The sequence below is a fragment of the Hemicordylus capensis genome, chromosome 3 (genome assembly GCF_027244095.1).
Source record: "Hemicordylus capensis ecotype Gifberg chromosome 3, rHemCap1.1.pri, whole genome shotgun sequence".
Classification (NCBI taxonomy): domain Eukaryota; kingdom Metazoa; phylum Chordata; class Lepidosauria; order Squamata; family Cordylidae; genus Hemicordylus; species Hemicordylus capensis.
This window is the reverse complement of record NC_069659.1, coordinates 100302413-100324582: the sequence shown is the minus strand read 5'-3', so window position 1 is coordinate 100324582 and position 22170 is coordinate 100302413. Positions and strand designations below refer to the sequence as shown.

Here is a 22170-nt window from a genome sequence, read left to right as displayed (position 1 = left end):
GGAAAGGTGGTTATCATTTATTTAAATAGATTCCACTAAGTCATTATATATACAACCTGAGTAAAGCAAAGCAATACGTATTTTGTGAAATGCTCATATATAATTGTTGATTGCTGAAGATCCTTAGATGAATCTTTGGGGGAGTAACTTTCAATATGTAAGCAGTAATACAGCTTGATTTTCTTAAATGGATGTTGTGTGTTGCTTTTGCATGCATTTCATGTTTATATTAGCGTATGAGTCAATGAGCTTTGGAGTATTCTGCCAAGAGGGGTTTCCAACCTCTTTTAACAAGTGTACCCCTTTTCTTGCAAACCTTTGACTTGGGTATCCCATAGAGATTGTGTGTGTGTGTGTGTAATTATATGAACAAAACTGTTATATACAGTTCTAAAAGTGATATATGTGTGTGTATTATACAAAGTTGTTTTCTCTATCTTCAAATTTTCTATTTTTTTAATTGTATGTGTACTTATTTTAAAAACTAAAATAACAAGTAAAGCTTTCAACATGCCCCTTGTTTTCTAGGCATATGACAACTTAAGTTTGAGTGACCATTTGTTGCGAGCAGTCCTGAATCTCCTAAGAAGGGAAGTGTCTGAGCATGGCCGCCATTTGCAACAATACTTCAATCTGTTTGTGATGTATGCCAACTTAGGTAATATACTGTATATTTCATCTTAGTTAGCTATGTGTTTGAAGAACCACATTTATTTGTAATCTTTTTACTTTGCTTGCCCTTTTTTACATACCTGGTTTGTGTGCGTGTGCGCGCTTGCCTGTGATGTTAACTTTTCTTGCTCACATACACAGTGACGTACATACTTTTGCTGCAGGCCCCTGAGCCTGCCAAAAAGGCATTGCCAAGGGACACTTGGCAACAACATGCATCATGGATGTGCTGCAGAGGGAAGGGGAAGCGGCCAAAAACCAGGCAAGAAGATATATTCTGCTAGCAGAGCCCTTCCTGGGTTTTCCAGGCTTTCCCCTCTCTCTGCAGTCTCCTTTGGTCCTCAGAAATACTTCTTCAACATGCTCAGATGGCTGCAGTGGTACCAAAGTGGTTTGCACAAACTTTCTTCTACTGTTGTCACTGTGTGTATGAGTGTTAATATTGTAAGCTATTTTAAATGCACTGGCTTGAAAAGTAGGATAAAAATACATTCAAAAATACATTCATGCCAAATTTTAATTACAGCTCGCTTTGTGTTTAATGATGCTTCACACATTTGCTCATTGTTTAAACCAATTGTCTTCAAACAATGTTCCAAGGAACCCTGAGTTTCCTCAATGGAAAAACTAGTTATGGCAGGCAGACCTCCCTCACCACTACTAGTCTTCATTTGCAGTGCATAACTGCAGAGGGGTGTGTGTGTGTAATATTACTTAAAGCACACACTATTCCTGTGTGAGCGGTGGTGAGGTCCATTAATTTTAGTTGGTGTATTAGGTGTAAAGTCAAGAGAAGTCAAGTTTAGTAGTACATAGTGTGATTGAAGAGTGCATAATGCCTAAAGGTCTTGACTTTAGAGAGTAGAATATTCCAGAGAGTAGAATCTTCCTGTAGTTCTTAAGATCCCATTCCTAAATACTTTCATTCACACCACATTTGCAATATGAATTTCTGAAATTAACCAAATTTGGTTAGTTAAATAAATAAATAAATGGTGGGATGCTCACACTAAATCAGTCCTGTGTATCACATGTTCTTTTCTGCTAAAAATTCAACATTTCAATAATTGGTATGCAAGAATGAATATAAAAATAAATCAGTTTAATAGCCTAAAACATAGCTAACTTAATTACATTCTAATTGCTCTTCTCCCCCCCCCCGCCCCCCATCTTTCCTTTTAGGTGTAGCAGAAAAAACACAGCTTTTAAAATTGAACGTACCTGCAACATTTATGCTTGTGGCGTTAGATGAAGGCCCAGGTCCTCCAATCAAATACCAGTATGCTGAACTGGGCAAGCTGTATACTGTGGTGTCCCAGCTGATCCGCTGTTGCAATGTGTCCTCACGTATGCAGTCTTCTATAAATGGTACTGTCAATTTAGAAGACTTTGTAACAAAATGAGTATTGAGGTTTGCTACTGTTTATACAACTGATTTGTTGATTGCACTGATCTGTGTTTACAAGAGTTGGCTGTTTCATATATCATTGGTGATAAGGGAAATTCTAAATGTCAGACTCTTGAGATAACTTTCCCTTATAGCAATGAGATAGGTCCATCTGAATTATCATCCAGGAAGAAGAGGCTTGCAGATTGACTAGCTTGTGCAGCGATAGGCAGGGATTTTTCTTCTCCTAGATGAGGACATCTCACATAGGTTATCCTTCCCACGTGCTCCAAGAGGCAGAACTATGCAAATTAACAGATGCTTTAATAGCCTGGGTAGGAGACCCTCACTCAGTTCTTAGTCCTGTGTCCTGTGATAGCCCCCACCCAGCAAAGCTTTCTCTTTCTTAACTTTGTGTGTATATATTTTCTTATTTTTCTATACTTTCTCCAATATCTGTTCACCTTGACCCCCCCCCCAAAAAAACACTTCTCCCCCCCCTTTCCCTCCTGTCCCTCAGCCCCTATGGCCCAGCTGTCCAAGAGAATCCAAAATGTACTACTTCCAAAGGGAAAGCGGACCTTGTCGTTCCCTCCCTCAGGATACCTCACCAGAGTGTGGTGACCACCTGCTCAATGACCACCAGCACTTTGATGGCCACAAGGTCCTCGCACATGCATTTATAGAGAGAGGGTGGCCCAGATCCCCAGGAAGGCCCATCAGGCACGCTCTCTCCATGACCCACTCCATGACTTCAACCAGGCTCAGCAGGCTTCTCCACACCTCCTGTACGGCCTCTTAGTGCTCTGGTTGGAGTACAGGGCCCTGCTCTGCCCACCGTGCAGCCTTCAAAATGGCCATGCTGAGCAGACTCCGACTCCTCCAGCAACATCTCCACGGCTACCACAACAGCCTGTCCAAGGGAAGTCCCAGACCTCAGGCCAGACCAACCACAGAGGCCCTCTCTCAGGAGTATGCCTTTATCACCGTGGCCAGCACCCAGTGGAAATGGCTGTTCGTTGCCAGAAAAAGCCTGCAAAAACGATTGAGGAGGACAAAATGAAGGCAGGAAGGAACCTCTCTCCCAGCCCTGTCAACCAGTGTGCTCCCTGGCGAGAGTCTGAAGGACGCTTCGGTGGCAGTTCTCCTGTCTGGTGCCATTCTACCTCGTGATGGGGACACCTCCCTCAAAGTTCCACAACAAAAAGTGGATGGAGCTGACCAAAGAAAGGGCATGAGGCAGCTTCCATTTCCATACACACCTCTACTGCTGCCTCGATCATGGCACAAGCATCACTACTCTGGATGTATGAGCTACTCCAGTTTCCTCCCTCAGATCTTACTCACCAAAAGCAAATACTGCTTAAAATACAAAAAGCACAGGCTTTCATAGCTGATGCCATTCATGTTCCACAGCCTCTATGGTCGTAGCCAGGAGAAACCTGTGGCTTAAATATTGGCAAGCAGACTCAGCCTTATGTACTAACCTGACTGCAGCACCATATACTTCTTCCAAACTATTTGGCGGCGAAGCCCTTAAGCAAATACTTGTCGAAACTCAGGACAAGAAGGCGCTTCCATCAGTCTCTCGCAAGGACAATGGACGCCAGCCACAAAGGCCCCTTCAACCCTTTTGTTCCTTTTGACTCACCTTCAGACCAAGGGATAGAAACTTTAGACTTCAGCTTTCCTCATGGAACAGACAACACAACAGTAATCAATCCAAACCTAGGCAGCTCTCCTGACTCCTCACCCCCAGCTGTGAGAGGTTGCCTTTCAGAGTTGTTCTACATGTGGAAAACAAACGCATCTGACGAATGGGTCCTCAACCCCATTTTGCATGGCTACAAGATAGTTAATCTCTCCCCCTCCCCACCACCCGACCACTTCCTCCCAATTCCCCAAACACACAGGTCTACTATGAGCAATTCAGCATCTCAAATACATTAGCACCACAGAAGAAGTACCACTTCACCAAAAGGACAGGGGTGTTTATTTTGTTCACTGTGCCCAAAAAAGATGGCTCCCTAAGAGTACTACTGGGATTAAATTTAGTAAACAGGTATGTCAAATGCAAAAAGTTCAGGATGGAGACACTACGCTTCATCGCAGAATCCCTCCACCACTCCGACTTCATGGCCACAATAGACCTGATGGAGGCATACCTTGACATCCCAGTTCAGCCATTGAGTCAGCCCCTCCGCCACTTCAAATATGTGGGCCAGCATAACCAATGCAAGGCCTTTCCATTTGGCCTATCCAGTGCCAAGGATTTTTACAGAGATAAAAATCTTAGCCCCTCTCATAGCCTACCTCTGGCTGAGAGAAATTGAGTATTTGCTTACTTAGAGAAAAGTAATAGCTTCAACAGACATGTCCTCCCAACAGGTTCTTTCCCCCAGTAAATGATGCTCTCACCCAGGATTTTTAGCTATGGCATGTCCCATGTGAGATGTCCTCATCCAGCAGCAGAGAAAGAAGCATTGATTATTTACCATGAAGTTGGCTTCTTGCTGCTAGATTGGAGAACATCTTGACCCACCGTCCGGGAGTCTGCATCTACTGGATTGTCTATCTCTTTCTTTTTCCATAATTTCTGTACCTTTGGACTTGGCTACTACAAATTGGGTGGGGTTCTCCTTCACAGGCTATTAAAGTTTCCGTTGTTTTGTATAATCCTTTCTCCTGGAGCACGTGGGAAGGATAACCACGTGAGATGGGAGATGTCCTCAAATCCAACAGCAAGAAGACTTCACAATGCTCTTTTTTGGATTCCAGGGGTTTTTTGGGTCCTGCTTAGTATGAAGCCTGATTCTTTCTTAGCAGTAGCCATTATTCCTTTAGCATACATTCCCTTTCCCCATCTTGATTGGGAATTGGGGTGACCTAATGGTTTAAACTGCTTCAGGGGAGATCCCTTTTCACCTTTGCAGCAGGATGACAGATGTTGGGGCCTCCGGGGGTGTGTGTGGATACAGTCTTTTATTTCCAGTGCTTTGTGCCTAAGACAGGTGGCTCTGTTCTTGATTTGGTGGAGAAGCATAGCATGGTCTTGAGCAGTTAGCTGCAGCACTAGAACACTTAAGATATCAGGCAAAGTTGCAAAATCATTATACCTATGAAAGAGCAAATCAGTGGGACTTGGTGTCTGCTATGAAGTTGAGAGAAAAGCTGGGACCTTCTGTACAACACGATAGAGGTGTTCCAATCAAGGCTTTTCATGGAGAACAGTCTTAACTAGAGCTTGTAACGGAGGAGCAGGCAAGTACAGCGAGATAAGGCAGACAGCTGCTACTTAAACTGCACAGCTGCCTGAGCCAAGGCAACTCCAAAAGGGTGAAATGGATGAACCCCTCCTGTGGCAAAATGCCCTCTTCTAACTGCATTGGAGAACTTCAGTGGGCTATCCTGTGGCACTTGGCCCAGTGGAAACATTTACTACCAGCCACGGTTCAGGGCTGAGAGGACAATGTGGTAAACATGTTTTTGTGCATACATTGGGGGACTTACACAGTGGGCAGTTCTCCTGTTCCATTTGATGCCAGAAGTGTTATGACTGGTGGCCTCAAATCTTAGTTTTCAGAGTGGTGGTTCTCTCCGTATTTAACGGGGAGAACAAGTGTCCCTATCCAACCGCAGCCAAGCATATCTCCAGTGACTGTTGCTAGCGTCTGCTTTGTAGTTGTTCTTAGATTGTGAGCCCTTTGGGGACAGGGAACCACCTTTTTATTCTTCTGTTCTATTTAAACCACTTTGAGCATTTTATTAAAAAGCTGTATATAAATAATAATAATGTCCTGCCACCTTTTGGAATGAAAATTCAGGGTAAGTAGAAATTTTACATGTTTTAGTTAACCAATACTAGTATTGCAGCTTGATATTATAGATGTGAAGAAATGTTCCCCTTTCTCCACATCAGTGCCCATTCTAGAGCACAAAGCCCACCCCCCAGTTGTGACTGAGTACTTGTGTGGCTTGATCAGTTTTTTGTTCTGACATCAATTTCCCAACCTTTTGGGTGCCATGTGAAGTGGAGAGGGCAATATTTATCCAATCACTAATGGGAACCAGAGATGGAGGCATGCCTAAGACCTGATCAAATGTCACTTAAAACTTCGAGAAGGTGCACTTACTGCCTCCTGCTGTATTTAAATGGCTCCCTTACTTATGTTACACTAGGTCCTCCAGAGTGTCCCCTGCTTTTTCAGAGTATGTGTAAGAAATCTACCCTGTTGGGGGAGAGCAAAGAGAGTGGTCTGGATCATGATCCGTTGTAGTAATAAGTAATGGGTTCTGCGCTTGCACAGGGATCTCGTGGGCTGATTAAGTAGCTCCTCGTGACGCCCCACCCCACCTGCACATGCTGTGCTGAGTTTGTTATCCGTGGAAGTTGGGGCATTCTCCTTTCAGTTTCTCTTTGACTGCCTGAGCGTTCATACCTCATAGTAGCTCCTCGGATAAACGAAAGCTTTGGTTAGATACAGCATATGGACTTTGGCTTAGATTACGATTTGGATTGTTAACTGGCTTAACGGACTTGTAAAAAAACGCAGAGTGTTTTGCCAGGACTTAAGATGTGGTGCCATTAGAAAATATATGAGCATTAGACCTCAATGCACTATAATTGTTGCTTTTTTACTCTAAAATATTATTGTTCTGTTTTTATAACAAGTTGTTCATATTTGACAATGCTAGACTGGGCTATTTCTAACATAATAACTCAGGTTTGCTTAATGATGAAGACTTTTGTTCTTCCCTGAGAACTACCCAAGCAACAAATTCATCATCTTCATAAACAGTTACTCTGCCTTTGGTGATCACAACTATGATAGTATAAGTTTAATGTTACATAGATATATTTCCAGAATTGATTGTGGTGCCCTGAACACTTATAGTTGAAAGCATAAATCAATGAATAAATGTTTCTTCTTAGGTAATCCTCCACTTAGCAACCCCTATGGTGATCCTAACTTATCACAACCAATAATGGCACTTCAGCAGAATGTGGCAGACATTTTGTTTGTGCGAACTAGTTACGTGAAAAAAATAATTGAAGATTGCAGTAACTCGGAAGAGACTATCAAACTACTTCGCTTCTGCTGTTGGGAGAATCCTCAGTTCTCGTCTACAGTCCTCAGTGAACTTCTTTGGCAGGTAAAAAAAAAAAAAAAGATGAAAATGGATGAAATTGTGCATTTATATTAGTGACCTGTATGCAAACAAAGCATTTGACAATTTCAGGAATGTGAAACATGTACAAGTTACTTGCCATCAAGAACGTTGCAAGTCAGCCAAAGGACTCATTTGTTTTATTTAAAATAAGTATACCTTGCCTTTCTAACACTACAAAGTTGCCTTTCTAACACTATCAAATGAGTTTCCAAAGTGACTTACAACATGACAATCAAATACAATAAATCAAAAATACAAGCCATCTTTAATCTATTTGTTGAAACAGCAGCAAAATAAACTTGAACTTGGAATCCTTTCAAGAGGGAATAGTCTTTCCACAAGCATCTGGTAGAACAGGTGATGGCTGGAGAGGCTCATGGGGATTCCTTTATTTATTACTATCCTTGCCCTGTGCTAAGGAGTGACTTCCATGATCCATCCTTAATATTTCAGACTTCTATATGGAGGAACTTTTGATGGGAGTTAGTTTCATATATAATTGTGAAGTGGCATAATTTGCATTATGTTCTCAAAAAGTAAGTAGTAGACCGATTCACGTGTAATGCCAATCCATCATTTGGCATTATATGACGAAGGCTCGCACTCTCCCTCCTCCCCTTGTACGCTCCAATTAATTACCTTCTAGTTTGCCACGACCCAGGAAATAACCAAATGGAGTGCATGAGAGGAACATGTGAGCACAGGCTTCTTTGCCGTAGTCTCTGATCTTAGTTTTGTATTATTTTGAACCAGCCCAATTCTTAATATGCAATATTGGAATATAGTATTAAAAAAGGAACCTTACTTGTAATTGTATTTGCATACAATTCATCACATTGTTTGTACTCCTGAGTGTTCTAATGAGGCACAGCTTTTGAGCTTGTTCAAAAGTTCCTGGAAGAAACACAAAACATCAACAGAGGAAACATATTTTTTCATCCAGTGATAAAACCTTAACAGACACAAAATATCTTTCCTAAGATTTGTGGCACATTAGATACATGTTTCTCTTAGTATAATAACCTTCTGTACCACACTCCTAAATAGTTAGAAGCTGCATATTAAAACTTTTCTTAAATTCACTCTTTTTTTAGGTTGCATATTCATACACGTATGAACTTCGACCTTACTTGGATCTGCTTCTGCAAATCTTGCTAATTGAAGATTCTTGGCAAACCCACAGGTTAGCCCTTGGGATTCTTGTGTTCAATGCAGCTTTTTACTTCAATAATGTAAAATTTGTTTGTTAATCATCATCATCATCTAAAATCCAGGCAGTTGACAACATGAAATATCTTCATAATTCTATTAAATGGGAAGTATAATGCTCTTCCTTCATGATATCATTTATGTGCAGATTTGTAGCCATGGTATGTGAAATTCTGACTTTTTCATGTGTTTGGGTTTCCCTCAGGATTCACAACGCACTTAAAGGAATTCCAGATGACCGGGATGGGCTGTTCGATACCATTCAGCGCTCCAAGAACCATTATCAAAAAAGGGCTTACCAATGTATAAAGTGTATGGTGGCTCTTTTCAGCAACTGTCCTGTAGCGTACCAGATTTTGCAGGTGATTCTTTTCATTTCAGTGTTTGCGTAATGTTAGTGGTTGTATTATACTCTCATTCCATGGAGAATATTTTACTTGCCCTTTTATTTTTAATTTTGGTATGAAGAAAGAGGACAGAGTAGGTGGAAAATTTGATTATAGTAGAACACTTACCTTCAGAATCACTGTGCGCTAAATCTCTTGATCTGGGGCATGATCCATTGAATACATTAGAATGGGTTCTGCACCTGCACTGAAGCCTGTTGGTGTGGAGTACCACAGCTTCTCTTGGCGCTTGGGCTCTGCCCGACATGACCAGATGGCTATTTAAAGTGGGAGGAAGCGCCAACACTTCACTTCTTTTGCTACGGCCGTAGCGATTGGTTCCTTATTCACCGTGGTTCTGGTTCCTTGATCTTAGTGAGTTCTATATTACAATACTATAAAAGTATTGTTTTATCGGCTATTTTGATCTTTGGACTGTTTTAGACTACGTAGTTTGTGTTAATGACTATTTGAGGTGATATTTTTGATTTTAAAAACAGAACAGCAATAGATGACCCTATAGGTTTAGAAAAGAAAATGGATAAAAAGACTTTTAAACACTGCTCTAAATGCAAAGCGAAGAAACCCTCACAAAACGGCCATGACTTGTGTTTGCTGTGTCTGGGGGAAGCCCACAACACCTCCACTTGTAAGGTTTGCCAGTCCTTTTCAAAGCAAATATGATGCAACCAGGAACTTGATTTGAGGGCTGCACTTTACGACAATATATTAACTCCCCCTAGTCTGTCAGAAGAGGGAACTCATCTGTCTTATAAGGATGGCTCGAGAACTGAGGCTTCAGCCCAGTCTAAACCCTCGATGTCTACATTTAAGTCTCCAAAGGCACCAAAACGGCATGGAGACAAAATGACGGATACATCAGAGCACACCAAGAAGAAAAAGCAATCGTCAACATCAAAAACAACTCCATATCTGACTTCAGCACAAGAAGTTTGTGTGTCAATATAGGAACCATCGACTTTGACCATGTCGACATCGAGACAGTCAAAGCAAACAGCTTCAGCACCAGCATCAATGTCAAAAGATCCACACTCAACATCGACATGTGCCATCCATGTCCACGCATTGATGTTGAAGGAACTTGTGGTAACAGCATCGATATCGACACAAGCTTTGTCTGCTGCATCACTCTTGGCATGGAAATAGATGCCAAAGCCTCTATTCAAAGTCCACTGGCATCAAAGTCGGCACCGATACTGAGAGTGGTTTCTTTGTCCCTGGCAGTGATCCTGTTGAAGTCCCCACCGACGCCGAAGGCTAGACTGTTAACCTCAATATTGAACACACAGGTCTTAACAGATACTGTAATGCCTCAATGCCAAGTGCCGGTTACTTTCAGGGTTGAAGAGGAGGACTCTCCTGGTGTTGAGTAAGTGAGTGCATTGGATCCCAACACAGTACAATCCCTACTATCTATGTTGGACTCTAACACTACCACCCCTTCAACTTTTAGGGGATTTCCACATTTGAAGGAGAGAGATGCACATTCTCTTCCTCCAGATACTGCCTATTCAACAGCGGTCGTACAAATCAACAGGGGCCTTATGCATTAACAGCAGCACAGTTGGCCACTTCGGCTTTTTGGCACACCAGTGAATTCACTTATGTCATTTCACCTGCTGGGCAGGCAAGTGTCTTTGGCCAGTTTTCTCTAGGAGTGGCTCACAACTATGATGAAGATGTGGTCGTGGAGATCTTCAGGGCTCAATAAAAACTATCCTCTGCCCAGAGCATAGTCTCAGACTCTTCCAGTAGACACGCTGGCTGGAGGAATGCTCCTTCTCTTGTACCATGCAAAGCTGTGCTGACAGTAGCTGTAGCCACACAGACCCTAGCAGAATCTCCTCCCCCACTGAAAACTGTACAGCTTGCAATACAAACCCAAACTAAGGAGAAATAAGTTTTATCTGCAGCTATCCAGATGGACCCTTGGGAGCCCGCAATTCCTTCAGGTGAGATTTTTAATCCGACACAGAGTCTACCGACCCTGACCCATCACCTGATGTGGCAATGCCTTGACATGTATCCCCCCACTGAGGAAATGAAGGCTTATCATGTCCAATGCAAGGAGATGACTGCTGCACTGGGTCTTGATCTAAAATCACAGTTGTCCACAATTGATGACTCAGTATACAATTTTATGGCAAAGTCCTTGTCTGCACAGCCTGTCTCCTTGCCTTTCTTGCTGGTAATTTCCAAGGTGGCTCAATGCTCTTGAGAAGTCCCACATACTTACATTCTGACCTCTAAAAGACTAGAAGACCGATATAGAGTGCAAGAACAGGATAACACCTATCTGCTGAAACATCCTGTACCAAACTCCCTTGTTATAGACTTCGCTACTTCTAGGCTGGGTAGGAGTCACACGACTCCTGCAGATAAAGAGGGAAGGAAGTTAGATGTACTAGGCAGAAAGTTATATTCAACAGCATGCCTATTGATAAAAATAGCCAACTATTCAGCCTGCATGGCTAAGTACAATTATTGCCTTTGGGACACCTTAGGGCAAGATTTAGATTCTCTCTCAACCAAAGAGTTCAGGGCTCGCTTTAAGAAGACGTTAGAAAAGTCTGCAGACTTGACACAACAGCAATTGAGTACCGCAAAACGTGGCGGAAACAGAGCTTCTATTACTTTGAGATGCCATGCTTGGCTACATTCAGCAGCTTTGCAAGTAGATGTGAAAGACAAAATCTAAGGCCTCATTCAGTGGAAAAGGTCTGTTCTCGGAACAGATGGATGTTACAATGGAAAAGCTAAAAAATATCAAAGTTCACTGCAAAGACTTTGACTTTGACTTCTTCTTCCTCTTATGCAGCCAAATCCAAGCCTTATATTCGTCTGCACTCCAGCTTCAGACAGCAGGACCACAGGGATTTACGGAAAACCTACCAACCTTATTCTAAGAGACACTATCCACAAAAAACACGAACCGGGGCCAGTGTAATAAACAGGTGGAGGCCCAGAAGCAGCGCCTTTAGATGAACAGCCCATCACACCTTCTGCCAACAACAGATACATTTCTAACATCAGCCATCCCCCAACACAGTAGTGCTGAGTATAACTTACTGCAACATCTATCAGGCACAAACATCATCTTTAGCCATCAACAACATCAGATTGGCAAGCCATGCCCAAGCATGGCACCACATAACATTGGACCGGTGGGTGTTGATGATTGTCTCTTCAGGCAACAATACAGAGTTCAAGGCACAACCAACTTTCAGAGGTCTATGTTTCACGAAAGTGACTGCTGCTCCACAAAAAGATGTACAGAAGCTGTTGAGCAAAAAGGCTATTATCCTGGTGCAATGGGCACAGAGGCGGGAAGGGTTCTACTCCTGACACTTTCAAATCCCCCAAAGGGATGGTGGAATTCAACCAATAATGGACCGAAGACACCTGAACAAGTTTGTCAATGTGAAGAAGACTTGGATGACGACATTGCAAGATATCCTGCCACTTCTGCATCAGGAGTGGTGGCTTGCAACGTTAAACCTGTGGGGTGCTTATTTTCATGTAGGGATCAGGCCTTAATACCAAAATAATCTAAGATTCACGGTGAGGACCTCTATCTATCAGGTGCTGCTGTTTGGGCTCTGCACTGCCCCTTATGTTTTTCACAAAGTGCATCGTAGTCGTGGTGGCACACATCCAAACTAAGGGGCTGGCAATTTACCCATAACTAGATGACTGGCTGCTGGTGTCAAAAGACAGAGAAGGGTTACCTTCTCAGATACAGTACTTATTGTGCCTTCTCCAGGACATCGGGATAGAGGTCAACTGAAAGAAATCTCATCTAAAGTCTGTGGTATCGATCTCCTACATAGGGGCTGTTCTGGATACCCAGACGGTAAGAGCTTACTTACCACAGAAGATTCCAGGCCATTGCAGATCTTGTACATCAGTTCCAGTCCAGTCCAGTCCAGTGCAGCATGCAAGACAGAATAAGCACCTTCTTGGCCATATGGCCTCATGCAAGATGATGGTTCGGAATATGCACCTGAAAATGAGAAAATCCGAGTTATATTTCTTATCCACCTTCTGTCTGAATGTAGACAACCCCCAGAAACGGCTAGTTATTCCACAGCAAATCCTCCAATCATTGAGCTGGTGGACTCGTGCAGAGAATCTACTGTGAGGAGTCCCGTTTCAACTTCAGTCTCCTTCAGTATGGGTGACGATGGACACCTTACTAATGGGACAGTGGAGTCCCTGGCAAAGATAATTCCACATAAATTTCCTGGAACTCTTGGCAGTTTTCCAGGCCATGAAGGCTTTTCTACCAATGCTCATAGGGAGAACTGTGCAGTTGCAATTGGACAACACAACAGCAATTGTCTACGTAAACAGACATGGGGGGATGGTGTCCAGGTCTCTCTGTGTGTTGAGAGTACAAATGGGGCACTGGTGCATCAAAAACAGCATCACCCCTTTGGCCATTCACACAAAGGGGATGGAAAATGTACTCGTGGATGATCTGAGATGCTCGTTCACCAGGGAAGAGCACCACGAGTGGGAACTTGCTTCCAATATTCAGAGCTTGGGGGTTCCCCAAAATAGACTTGTTCACGGCAGTACTCAATGCCAATTGCACAAGGTTCTGCTCAAGGGCAGGCCACGACTCACCTTTATTAGGGGCTGCGTTTCAGATAGGAAAAACACCTATTGTACATGTATCCTCCTCTACCTCTTGTAGGGAGAGTGGTGACACATATTCTGACCTGCCAAGTCAAATACATCCTGATCACTCTATAGTGGCCTCGATAACCATTGTTTCTGCATCTACTCAAACTGTCAAGACACAGATACAGGCGGCTTCCTCAGCGCCAAGATCTTCTGTCATGAGAAAACGGTCAGGTACCCACAGGTGCCCACTCTATAGCTAACAGCATGGAAGATCGGCTTCTAAATAAAATCTTACTTAACCAGAGGAAGCTTTCCACTAGTAGAAACTACGTAAATGGAAGATGGCTTTCGCCCTCTGAAAGCTACTGTCTATCAGGTCCTTCTGTACCTAACCACGCTAAAGACCACCTTGCTTTCTAATAGAGAGCTGGTCTTGTGGTAGCAAGCATGACTTGTCCCCATAGCTAAGCAGGGTCTGCCCTGGTTGCATATGAATGGGAGACTTGATGTGTGAGCACTGCAAGATATTCCCCTCAGGGGATGAAGCCGCTCTGGGAAGAGCAGAAGGTTTCAAGTTCCCTCCCTGGCTTCTCCAAGATAGGGCTGAGAGAGATTCCTGCCTGCAACCTTGGAAAAGCTGCTGCCGGTCTGTGAAGACAATACTGAGCTAGATAGACCAATGGTCTGACTCAGTATATGGCAGCTCCCTATGTTCCTAAAGGTTCACTTAGCAGCGATCTCAGCTAGACGCCTGGGATAGGATGGAAAGACAGTATTTTCCCACCCCAGCTGCAAGATTTTTTGAAGGGTCTTAACAATCTATATTCTCCAGTAAGACAGCCACTGGATCAGTGGAGTATATCCTTGGTCCTTTCGGCTCTGACAGACACGCCCTTTGAGCCCCTGGCTATAGCTAGCTTGAAGCTAGTTTCTCTGAAGACTGCCTTCTTGGTGGCAATTACAACTGCCTGCACAGCGAGTGAACTTACAACCCTGAGGATGTATGTGCCTTATGCATACTTCTACCCAGATAAGGTGCTGCTACATCCTGACATTACTTTCCTACCTAAGGTGTGACAGACTTTCACATAAACCAAGACATCATGCTTCCTAACTTCTTCAGCTCTCTGAGCACAGCTCTTAAAATGACCCTGCATTCCCTACATGTTAGACGTTTCATATCCTACAAAGGAAGGTCTATGAGGTCTATATTAGATTGATGTCCTACAAAGAAAGGTCTCCCTTGCTTTCCACTTGATGGTGCTGGGAGAAAGCGCTTCACACTTCTGCCTTTCTCCTCCTCCTCCTCCTCCTCTCACCTCTCTTTTTCTCTCACTTCCTTCCTTCCTCCCCTCCCTTGACCTCCACTCACTCATGCTGGGAGAGAAGCACTTCACACCATCTTTTGTCTTTCCTTCTCTCTCTCAGTACTTCATGGGTTGAAGAGCCCACCATGAGGATGCATGAAGGAAGAACATGGCGGTGGCAGGAGGAAGGAAGTTGTGGGAAATGAGAGAAATGCTGCAGCTTTTGCATGCATTGTGTGGGGGAGAGAAATACCAGCAGCAGGCATGGTGGGAGAAAGGAAGCAAGCAAGCAAACTGCAGCAAGAGGGGGGAAATGCCACCACTGCAGCAGGAGGAAGAAACATTACAGCAGCTCAGCAAGGGCCAAAAAATTGAGCTCTGGGAGCCAGACCTAGCCCTTGGCTCTAATGCTTAATACTCCTGCAGTAGTGCTTTGAAGCAATGATAATGTTCCTGGTAGTTTACTGCTGCCAGTTGGCATCTCTCCCCCCCCCCCCAGCTTCTGTAGAATGATGCAGGAAATGACCCTGAGGTCAGCTCAGGATCATTTCCTGCCAAATTCTGAAGTAACAAAGATAGTGGTCAACAGTATCTGGCTGCTGGAAATGTTATCAGCTGCTGAAGCAACTGCTGCCTTCAGGGGCCAGAGAGAAAATGAGTTTTTAAAACATTTAACCCCTTCAAAGCCTCTTGCCCAAACTGAAGTTCTAGGTCACCAAGGTCAACTGGGTGAGTGGTTAAGGACAAGTGTAGTAGAAAGCTATGATGGACTGAGCTATTTTAAAAAGTCCTTTTGCAAATGTTGAGTTATTTACTTTATATTTATTCAGAGCAATGGCGATCTGAAGAGAAAATGGACCTGGGCAGTAGAGTGGCTTGGAGATGAGCTTGAGCGTAGGCCATACACTGGCAATCCACAATATACATATAACAACTGGTCTCCACCAGTCCAGAGTAATGAAACATCAAATGGTTACTTCCTGGAGAGATCGCACAGTGCAAGAATGACACTTGCAAAGGCTTGTGAGCTGTGCCCAGAGGAGGTAAGAAGTTTGTTACTTTTGGGCATTTGGAAGACAAACAGTTGTGCTATAAAGTTCTATATGGAATTATATATTAGTGTTATAGTAGAAATTCTGGCTAGCATTATGGTTTTACTATACAATTTTTAAAATTGTACCTTTACAAGGTTGTCTCATTTCCTAGCTTAGAAATGTGCAGTTCAGAAAAACAGATTTTCAAAACTTAGTTGAACAATGCCTTTATTAGAATTCTGTAAAAATAAGAGTTCCATAGGAATGATTCTGCCAGATTACATTTTACTTATCACCAAAATGAAAATACTATCCTAAATGAACTAAAAAATGAAAATCTAGTCTTGCATTATGAATTTTAGTTTTTTAATGTCTTTCCAATTCTGTTACTGGTAGGCATAGGTTTTTTTAAATCTGGGCTGGAGTAGATGTACTATTTTAAGATTTCTGCATGATAAGGACTAGAATCAATGTGTTGATACTACAAGGAAGCAGATTCAGGCTAGATTAGCTGTTTGACACTGGAACAGTTTGCCTTGTACAAGTAGTGTGCTCTCCTCTGGAGATTTTCATGTAGAGGACATGTGACCATCTGTCAGATAACTGTAGCAGATTCTTCAGCTAAGCAGGAAGTTGAACTGAAGACCTCCAAGATACCTTCCAACTCTAAAATTCTGTGATCTACCCTTTTACCGATAAAGATTTTGGTCAGAGTATGTTGTGTTCCATCAGAACTGATTTCTTGACTCAAAAATGGGGACAGTTTTCAAGCAATTCTATCTAATAATATATTTAATGGTCCCATGCCAACCAGTGTAACAGGAATACCCACAGGCAGAGTAGGAGTTGCTGCATATTTGAGAGACTCCCCAAATAATTTGTATGCAGAACCAAATTGTTTTGTTAAAAAGAAAAAAGCCCTCCCAACAAATATTGCACATGCACAAACCCCCTAATAGGAATATAATGTTAAGACGGTAACAAAAGTGGAATGGGGGTTTGCACTTGGCCCATCTAGAACTTATATTCTCCTATCAAAAATGGGGAGGGGCTTTCCCAGACAGCATGGGAGGAAGGTGGGGTAAATCCCTCCTTCCTTTGCTCAGGTTGGTGATTGGTTGCCAATATCCCAAACCTTCACCACTAATCTATAGCACATAGTTTAGGGACTGCCTGCTCAACTTGCTTCACAACCAGCCTCAAAATCTTCCCTCCATCTATAGTTCTCCAATTTGAGGAGTAGGGCTGTCCCAATCATTCTCTCCCACCACTACTTTGGGTAAAAATAAAGAATGGAGCCTTCACCCCACTCCCATGAATCCTTGCAGGTCCCAACTTGTCATTCTTAATAGCAATGGTATGCTGTTGAACACTAAATTTGGAAACTTCCGTGAATAAATTTGACAAATAAATTATGAGACACATATACAGTGGTCCCTCTACTTACGAAATTAATCCGTTCCGAATGCACATTTGTAAGTCGAAAAATTCGTAAGTCGAAAAGCGGTTTCCCATATGAATGCATTGGGAACGGATTAATGCATTCCGGAGCCTAGAAAAAAGACCCAGACCCCCAGTAAGGCTTGCAAACTGCACAGGAACATTTCTTTTCAAGAATAAACAGGCAGTAAACAGGCAGGCAAGTCAAGGAAATCGCATGTAAAATTTGTAAGTCGAGGAAACCCCATCTAAAAATTTGTAAGTCGAGGAAACCCCATCTAAAAATTTGTAAGTCGAAAAAACCGCATCTAAAACCGCATCTAAAACTGCCGTTTGTAACTCGAAAAATACTTATGTCGAGTAGTTTGTAAGTCGAGGGACCACTGTATTCTTCTGTTAATGGGAGTGGTATCTTGTTTTTAGGAACCAGATGATCCAGATGCCCCTGATGAGCATGAGTCCTCCCCACCAGAAGATGCTCCGTTATATCCCCATTCTCCTGGCTCCCAATATCAACAGGTGAGCAGAGGAATCTATACTAAATGAGAATTCTTGCTTAGCTTTATCAGAAAATACATTGCAAATATAACTCTCTTAGCTACTAGGATAAGTGCTTCCCAAGTACAAAGAGGAACATGTCTGACAGAGGACCTCGTTCAACATAATGTTTTGTACAGACAGATTAATGTTTTAAAAGAATCTTACGAGTGCCACATGCAAAATTATCATATTTGTTTATTTATTTATTCGATTTCTATACTGCCCTTCCAAAAATGGCGGTTTACGCAAAGAAATAACAAATAAATAAGATAGATCTCTGTCCCCAAAGGGCTCACAATCTAAAAATGGGAATTGGCTGTCTTCAGAATAATTCTTCAGCTAAATTCATGAAAGCAGCCAGTGAGAGAACTTTAATCTGTTCACAAATACATCCAGAAAAAGTTGAAATTCCCAGATTATGTCATTTCTGTCTGTCTGGTGCTCTATGAGTGGTTTTAGAAAGCATGGGTGGTTTTAGAAAGCAAACCCAGGAATGCATAATGCTCAGAATTTCACACAAGTCTTGCGAGAAGTGATCTGCTAATGGAAGTTTCTGAATGAACACAGAATCGGATTCTGCTCTGTTAAAATTTATGTATGATACTGTCTGATTTTAAGTTGCCTTATAATTCTAATTGATAGAATCAGGCTCAAAGATTTTCGCATTGGTGTTGGAGAAACCTTTGAAAATGCTAAAATCTAACCAAAAGATAGAATTATGAAAAATGTAATTCATGACCACTGCGTTCACAAAGTGCATACAAGATGAAACCTAAGGTTAAGACTGAGTAAATCTGGCATTGCCTGTGTTTGTGAGTCATATATAACTGCACTATTTGTTCCCTTATCTTTCCTAAATTATTGTATAATCTGTTAATTTCCTTTCCTGCTCATTTTCCTTCAACTTGCTTTCTTTATTGATGTTCTCAGCAGAGCAGTTGGTAAGTGATATAGACCCAACCCCCTCAAAGTTAAACCACATTTTCTCCACAAACTCCCTTATCTGATAGTGTGTGGTGTCTTCACTTTCTCACAAGCTGGCTTTTTTCACCTTCTAACATTCACAATGGCTAGATTTATTCCAGTTATAGGTTTATATTGATCCTACTTCACATTATACCAAGTTAAACAAAATTATTACATTAGCTAGTTCAATAGGTTTAACTGTTAAAATTGTTTGTATTTGTTGGGGAATATGTTGAGTCATTTGGTTCAGTTCAGCATAAGAACTGTACTATACCCTTGGAAAGAAATATCATTCACAATTACCGCTTCCTACTTTTCTGTGATAAATTAAAACTTCCCCCCACTATTTCTTTTTTGAGGACCTTATTTTAATTCAAGATCTTCACATCAGCTGAGTAGCTTTTTTCAGCTCCTCTTGCTTCAGCTTTTGCATGAAGTTGGAATTAAATATTTGGTCACAGTAATTTATTTGGCTCCAGTACCAATTTATTTGTTCTGTTTAGATTTATGTGACAGGTAAGTGTGAGTGCTTCTAAAGAAACACTTTACAAACTATTAGTAGCCAATCTACTGAGTTGCATTTTTTTAAATAGCAATTATTCTTAAAAATATTTTTTCTCTTACAGAATAACCATGTGCATGGACAACCATATACAGGCCCAGCAGCACATCATATGAACAACCCTCAGCGAACTGGCCAACGAGCACAAGAAAATTATGAAGGCAGTGAAGAGGTTTCACCGCCTCAGACAAAAGAATAGTGGAAATGCACATAATTAACTTGCTCCATCAAGACTGTGCACCCAGGCCTTACAGTCCAACTTTTCTCTGTGTCTGGCTAATATTTAGAAAAACTATTCCTAATCAACATGGAGGAAGAGTCTATTCACTGTCTTATCTGCAGAAAATTGCTGTCAATATATAACCTGCCTGCAGTGGAAAGTGTATAGTGTTTTGTAATAAATGGCCTGATGCTAATGTGTAAATGGCAAAGGTGTATATAGTATATTAATGTTTGACTGTTAATTCTTAAGCAAGAAACATTTTTTGTCTTGATAAGACTCACAGATCTACAACAATTAATTTCTTGATATATCCGCTGCGCTCTACAACCAGTGTTGCCTGCCTAATGGCAGTTGGATCAACTCCTTTCCAAAAAAAAAGAAAAAGAAAAGCAAAAGCAAAACAAAAGAGCAAGCCTCTCCATGTCAACCACAAAAATAGTTTCATGTAATTCTTTGCCACTGGAGTCGATTTTACTATGAGCAACGTAATGACTGGTAACCTTTTAATTATTTGGTTGATGTGGAAAATTGGTGATGTAACATTGTTTCTAGGTCTTTTTTCATTGCCTTTTTCATTCTGGTATTAGGTTAATCACTTTGAAGCTATAGTTAAGCTGTAACATTTAGCATGGCTTCACACCAGGTTAGTGTAGCCAGTGAGGAAAGAAAAATTACAGTTGTCCCAAAGTGACAACTGTGTTCAGAGCCTTTTCTTCTGACACCTAGATTATAAAACCGGGCAGGGAGGGTTGGGCAATGTGACAAACAGGTGGTTTTCAGTTGCACATATGTTCCTCACATCTAATGTTTGACAGTTCTGTCTCTGGGTGGGATAAAAGAACACTTAGTTTTCAGTAATAGGAAATTAAAAGATTTAAAACAAATATGCAAATTTTTGCTATGCCAGGATGCCTGGAGCATAATAGACTGTATTTGGTGTGCTTGTTTTGTTTCTTTGGTAGAACTTATTTGATAAACTTCTAACACTTTCCTTTCTACTGCATTGCAGTGAAGTGGAAGTCAACAAAATCACACAATACTTGTGAGTGCCACTGCACCAAGCTAACATGCTGGTTTTCTGCTCATTCACAATTCTACTTGAAAGCAAGAATTGTCTTAGATCTTTATCCATTTTAAAAGAAATCTTAACTTTAGAAGCAGGGTTTGATTATCGAAAACAAAAACTACTGGTTAGTTAAATACAAATCTGAGGTATCTCTATTCCAGAGTAAACATTTGTTTAAAGACTTCAAGGAACAAATGCATCAGTAAATACTGTATTTAAATTAAAATTGGTAACTTGAATGTGTGTAATTATTTTGGAACCTGTCGAAAAACCAAATACCCCTGCAAAACAGATACAGCCCACCTTATTCTATTTAAATATTTGCTGTTTTATTTTATAGAAATTATTTTGCTGAATTCACAAATAGAATTTGATTTAAGAAGACCATTTTTGTCCTGTGGTGTGTGTGTGGTTTTTTGTTGTTTTTTTTAAACAGGCTGCACAGGTAGTTGAATTCTGTGCACTATACTGAATTCTGGAACTACACTCGCATTGAGATTTGGTGGACAGAAATTTGACCCTTGACAAGAATAAAAAAGGAAAACTGTAATAGTTTCTTAATGTGACTATCTTGTACTTTTTGTATGTTTTATATATACATATATATTTAACGAGCACAAGCTTGATGGTATTTTTTACAATTGAGTTAATACAAACGACGCTGCTTATCATACTGAGGACTTATAGTTGAAATGAACAAAGTAAGAAAAATCACAAGTGCATTCTTTTGCATTTAGTATAATGAGATAGTCTTAAAACATTTTTTACATATTCTGTGTAGCAATGATCACTTTACACTTCCAGATTTTTTCTAGTATTCATGTTCTGTTTTTAATAGCATTTAATTGATTGGTTAACAACATCTGAGTGAAACATTCTCCATGTATTTGGGTATGTTTAGGTTCAGGTTACATCAAAATACTAGCCTGCTTTTGTACTGGAGCTGCAACAGTTCATATTCACTTGGACCAGTAATTATGGTTAAACATGGTATTTCAAAGACTATCTTTGCATACAAAACGATGGAACTTGACACTTCAGCCTTGGAAAAAAATTGTGTGACATAATTGTGGAAATATGTGTGTTTAAAAAATCTGTTGATTTCACAAGGCTATAACATTTCCCCCCTCTTGGGGAATGACTTTGCAGATGGCCAGTTTGAGGTTATGATGACTAATCTCCCCCCGCCCCCAAGAGACTCTCCTGATTATTTCTTCAAAATTATTGTATAGCAGGAATCTGAAAAGTTATTTCTGTCATACTTCGCAAAAAAGTCAAACTTTATTAATTTAAGTGAAAATGTTCTAATGCATGCTTCTGTCATAACTTTGGCAGAAGTCACTTTAAATCTGTAATGTAATAAATACCTCAGTAATAATGGCACACATTAAAACAAGTCCTCAAAGTGCCTAAAAGTTTAATTTTACTTTTCCACTAATTATTGAAACCTAATTTTTGTTTGTAACAGCTAATGGGAAATCCCTGTCTTCCATAAAAGTGATCAATTCATTCGGAAAGTAGTCTTTCCTAACAATTTGACACTAAATATATACAAT

At 41.2% G+C, this 22170-nt stretch overlaps 1 protein-coding gene across 3 annotated transcripts in view; it reads left to right on the top strand.

Annotated features, from left to right (window-relative positions):
- The window catches only part of USP9X (ubiquitin specific peptidase 9 X-linked), a 192346-nt gene extending 171166 nt beyond the window's left edge, over window positions 1–21180 (top strand). For all 3 annotated transcript variants that reach the window (XM_053310945.1, XM_053310946.1, XM_053310947.1), the window contains exons 38-45: window positions 529–658; window positions 1855–2040; window positions 6993–7213; window positions 8326–8414; window positions 8646–8802; window positions 15614–15826; window positions 17681–17776; window positions 19390–21180. In XM_053310945.1, coding sequence (XP_053166920.1) covers window positions 529–658; window positions 1855–2040; window positions 6993–7213; window positions 8326–8414; window positions 8646–8802; window positions 15614–15826; window positions 17681–17776; window positions 19390–19524 — 1227 coding nt within the window. In that variant the 3' untranslated portion in view covers window positions 19525–21180. The remainder of the gene's footprint in view (window positions 1–528; window positions 659–1854; window positions 2041–6992; window positions 7214–8325; window positions 8415–8645; window positions 8803–15613; window positions 15827–17680; window positions 17777–19389) is intronic.
- Window positions 21181–22170: the final 990 nt, after the last annotated feature.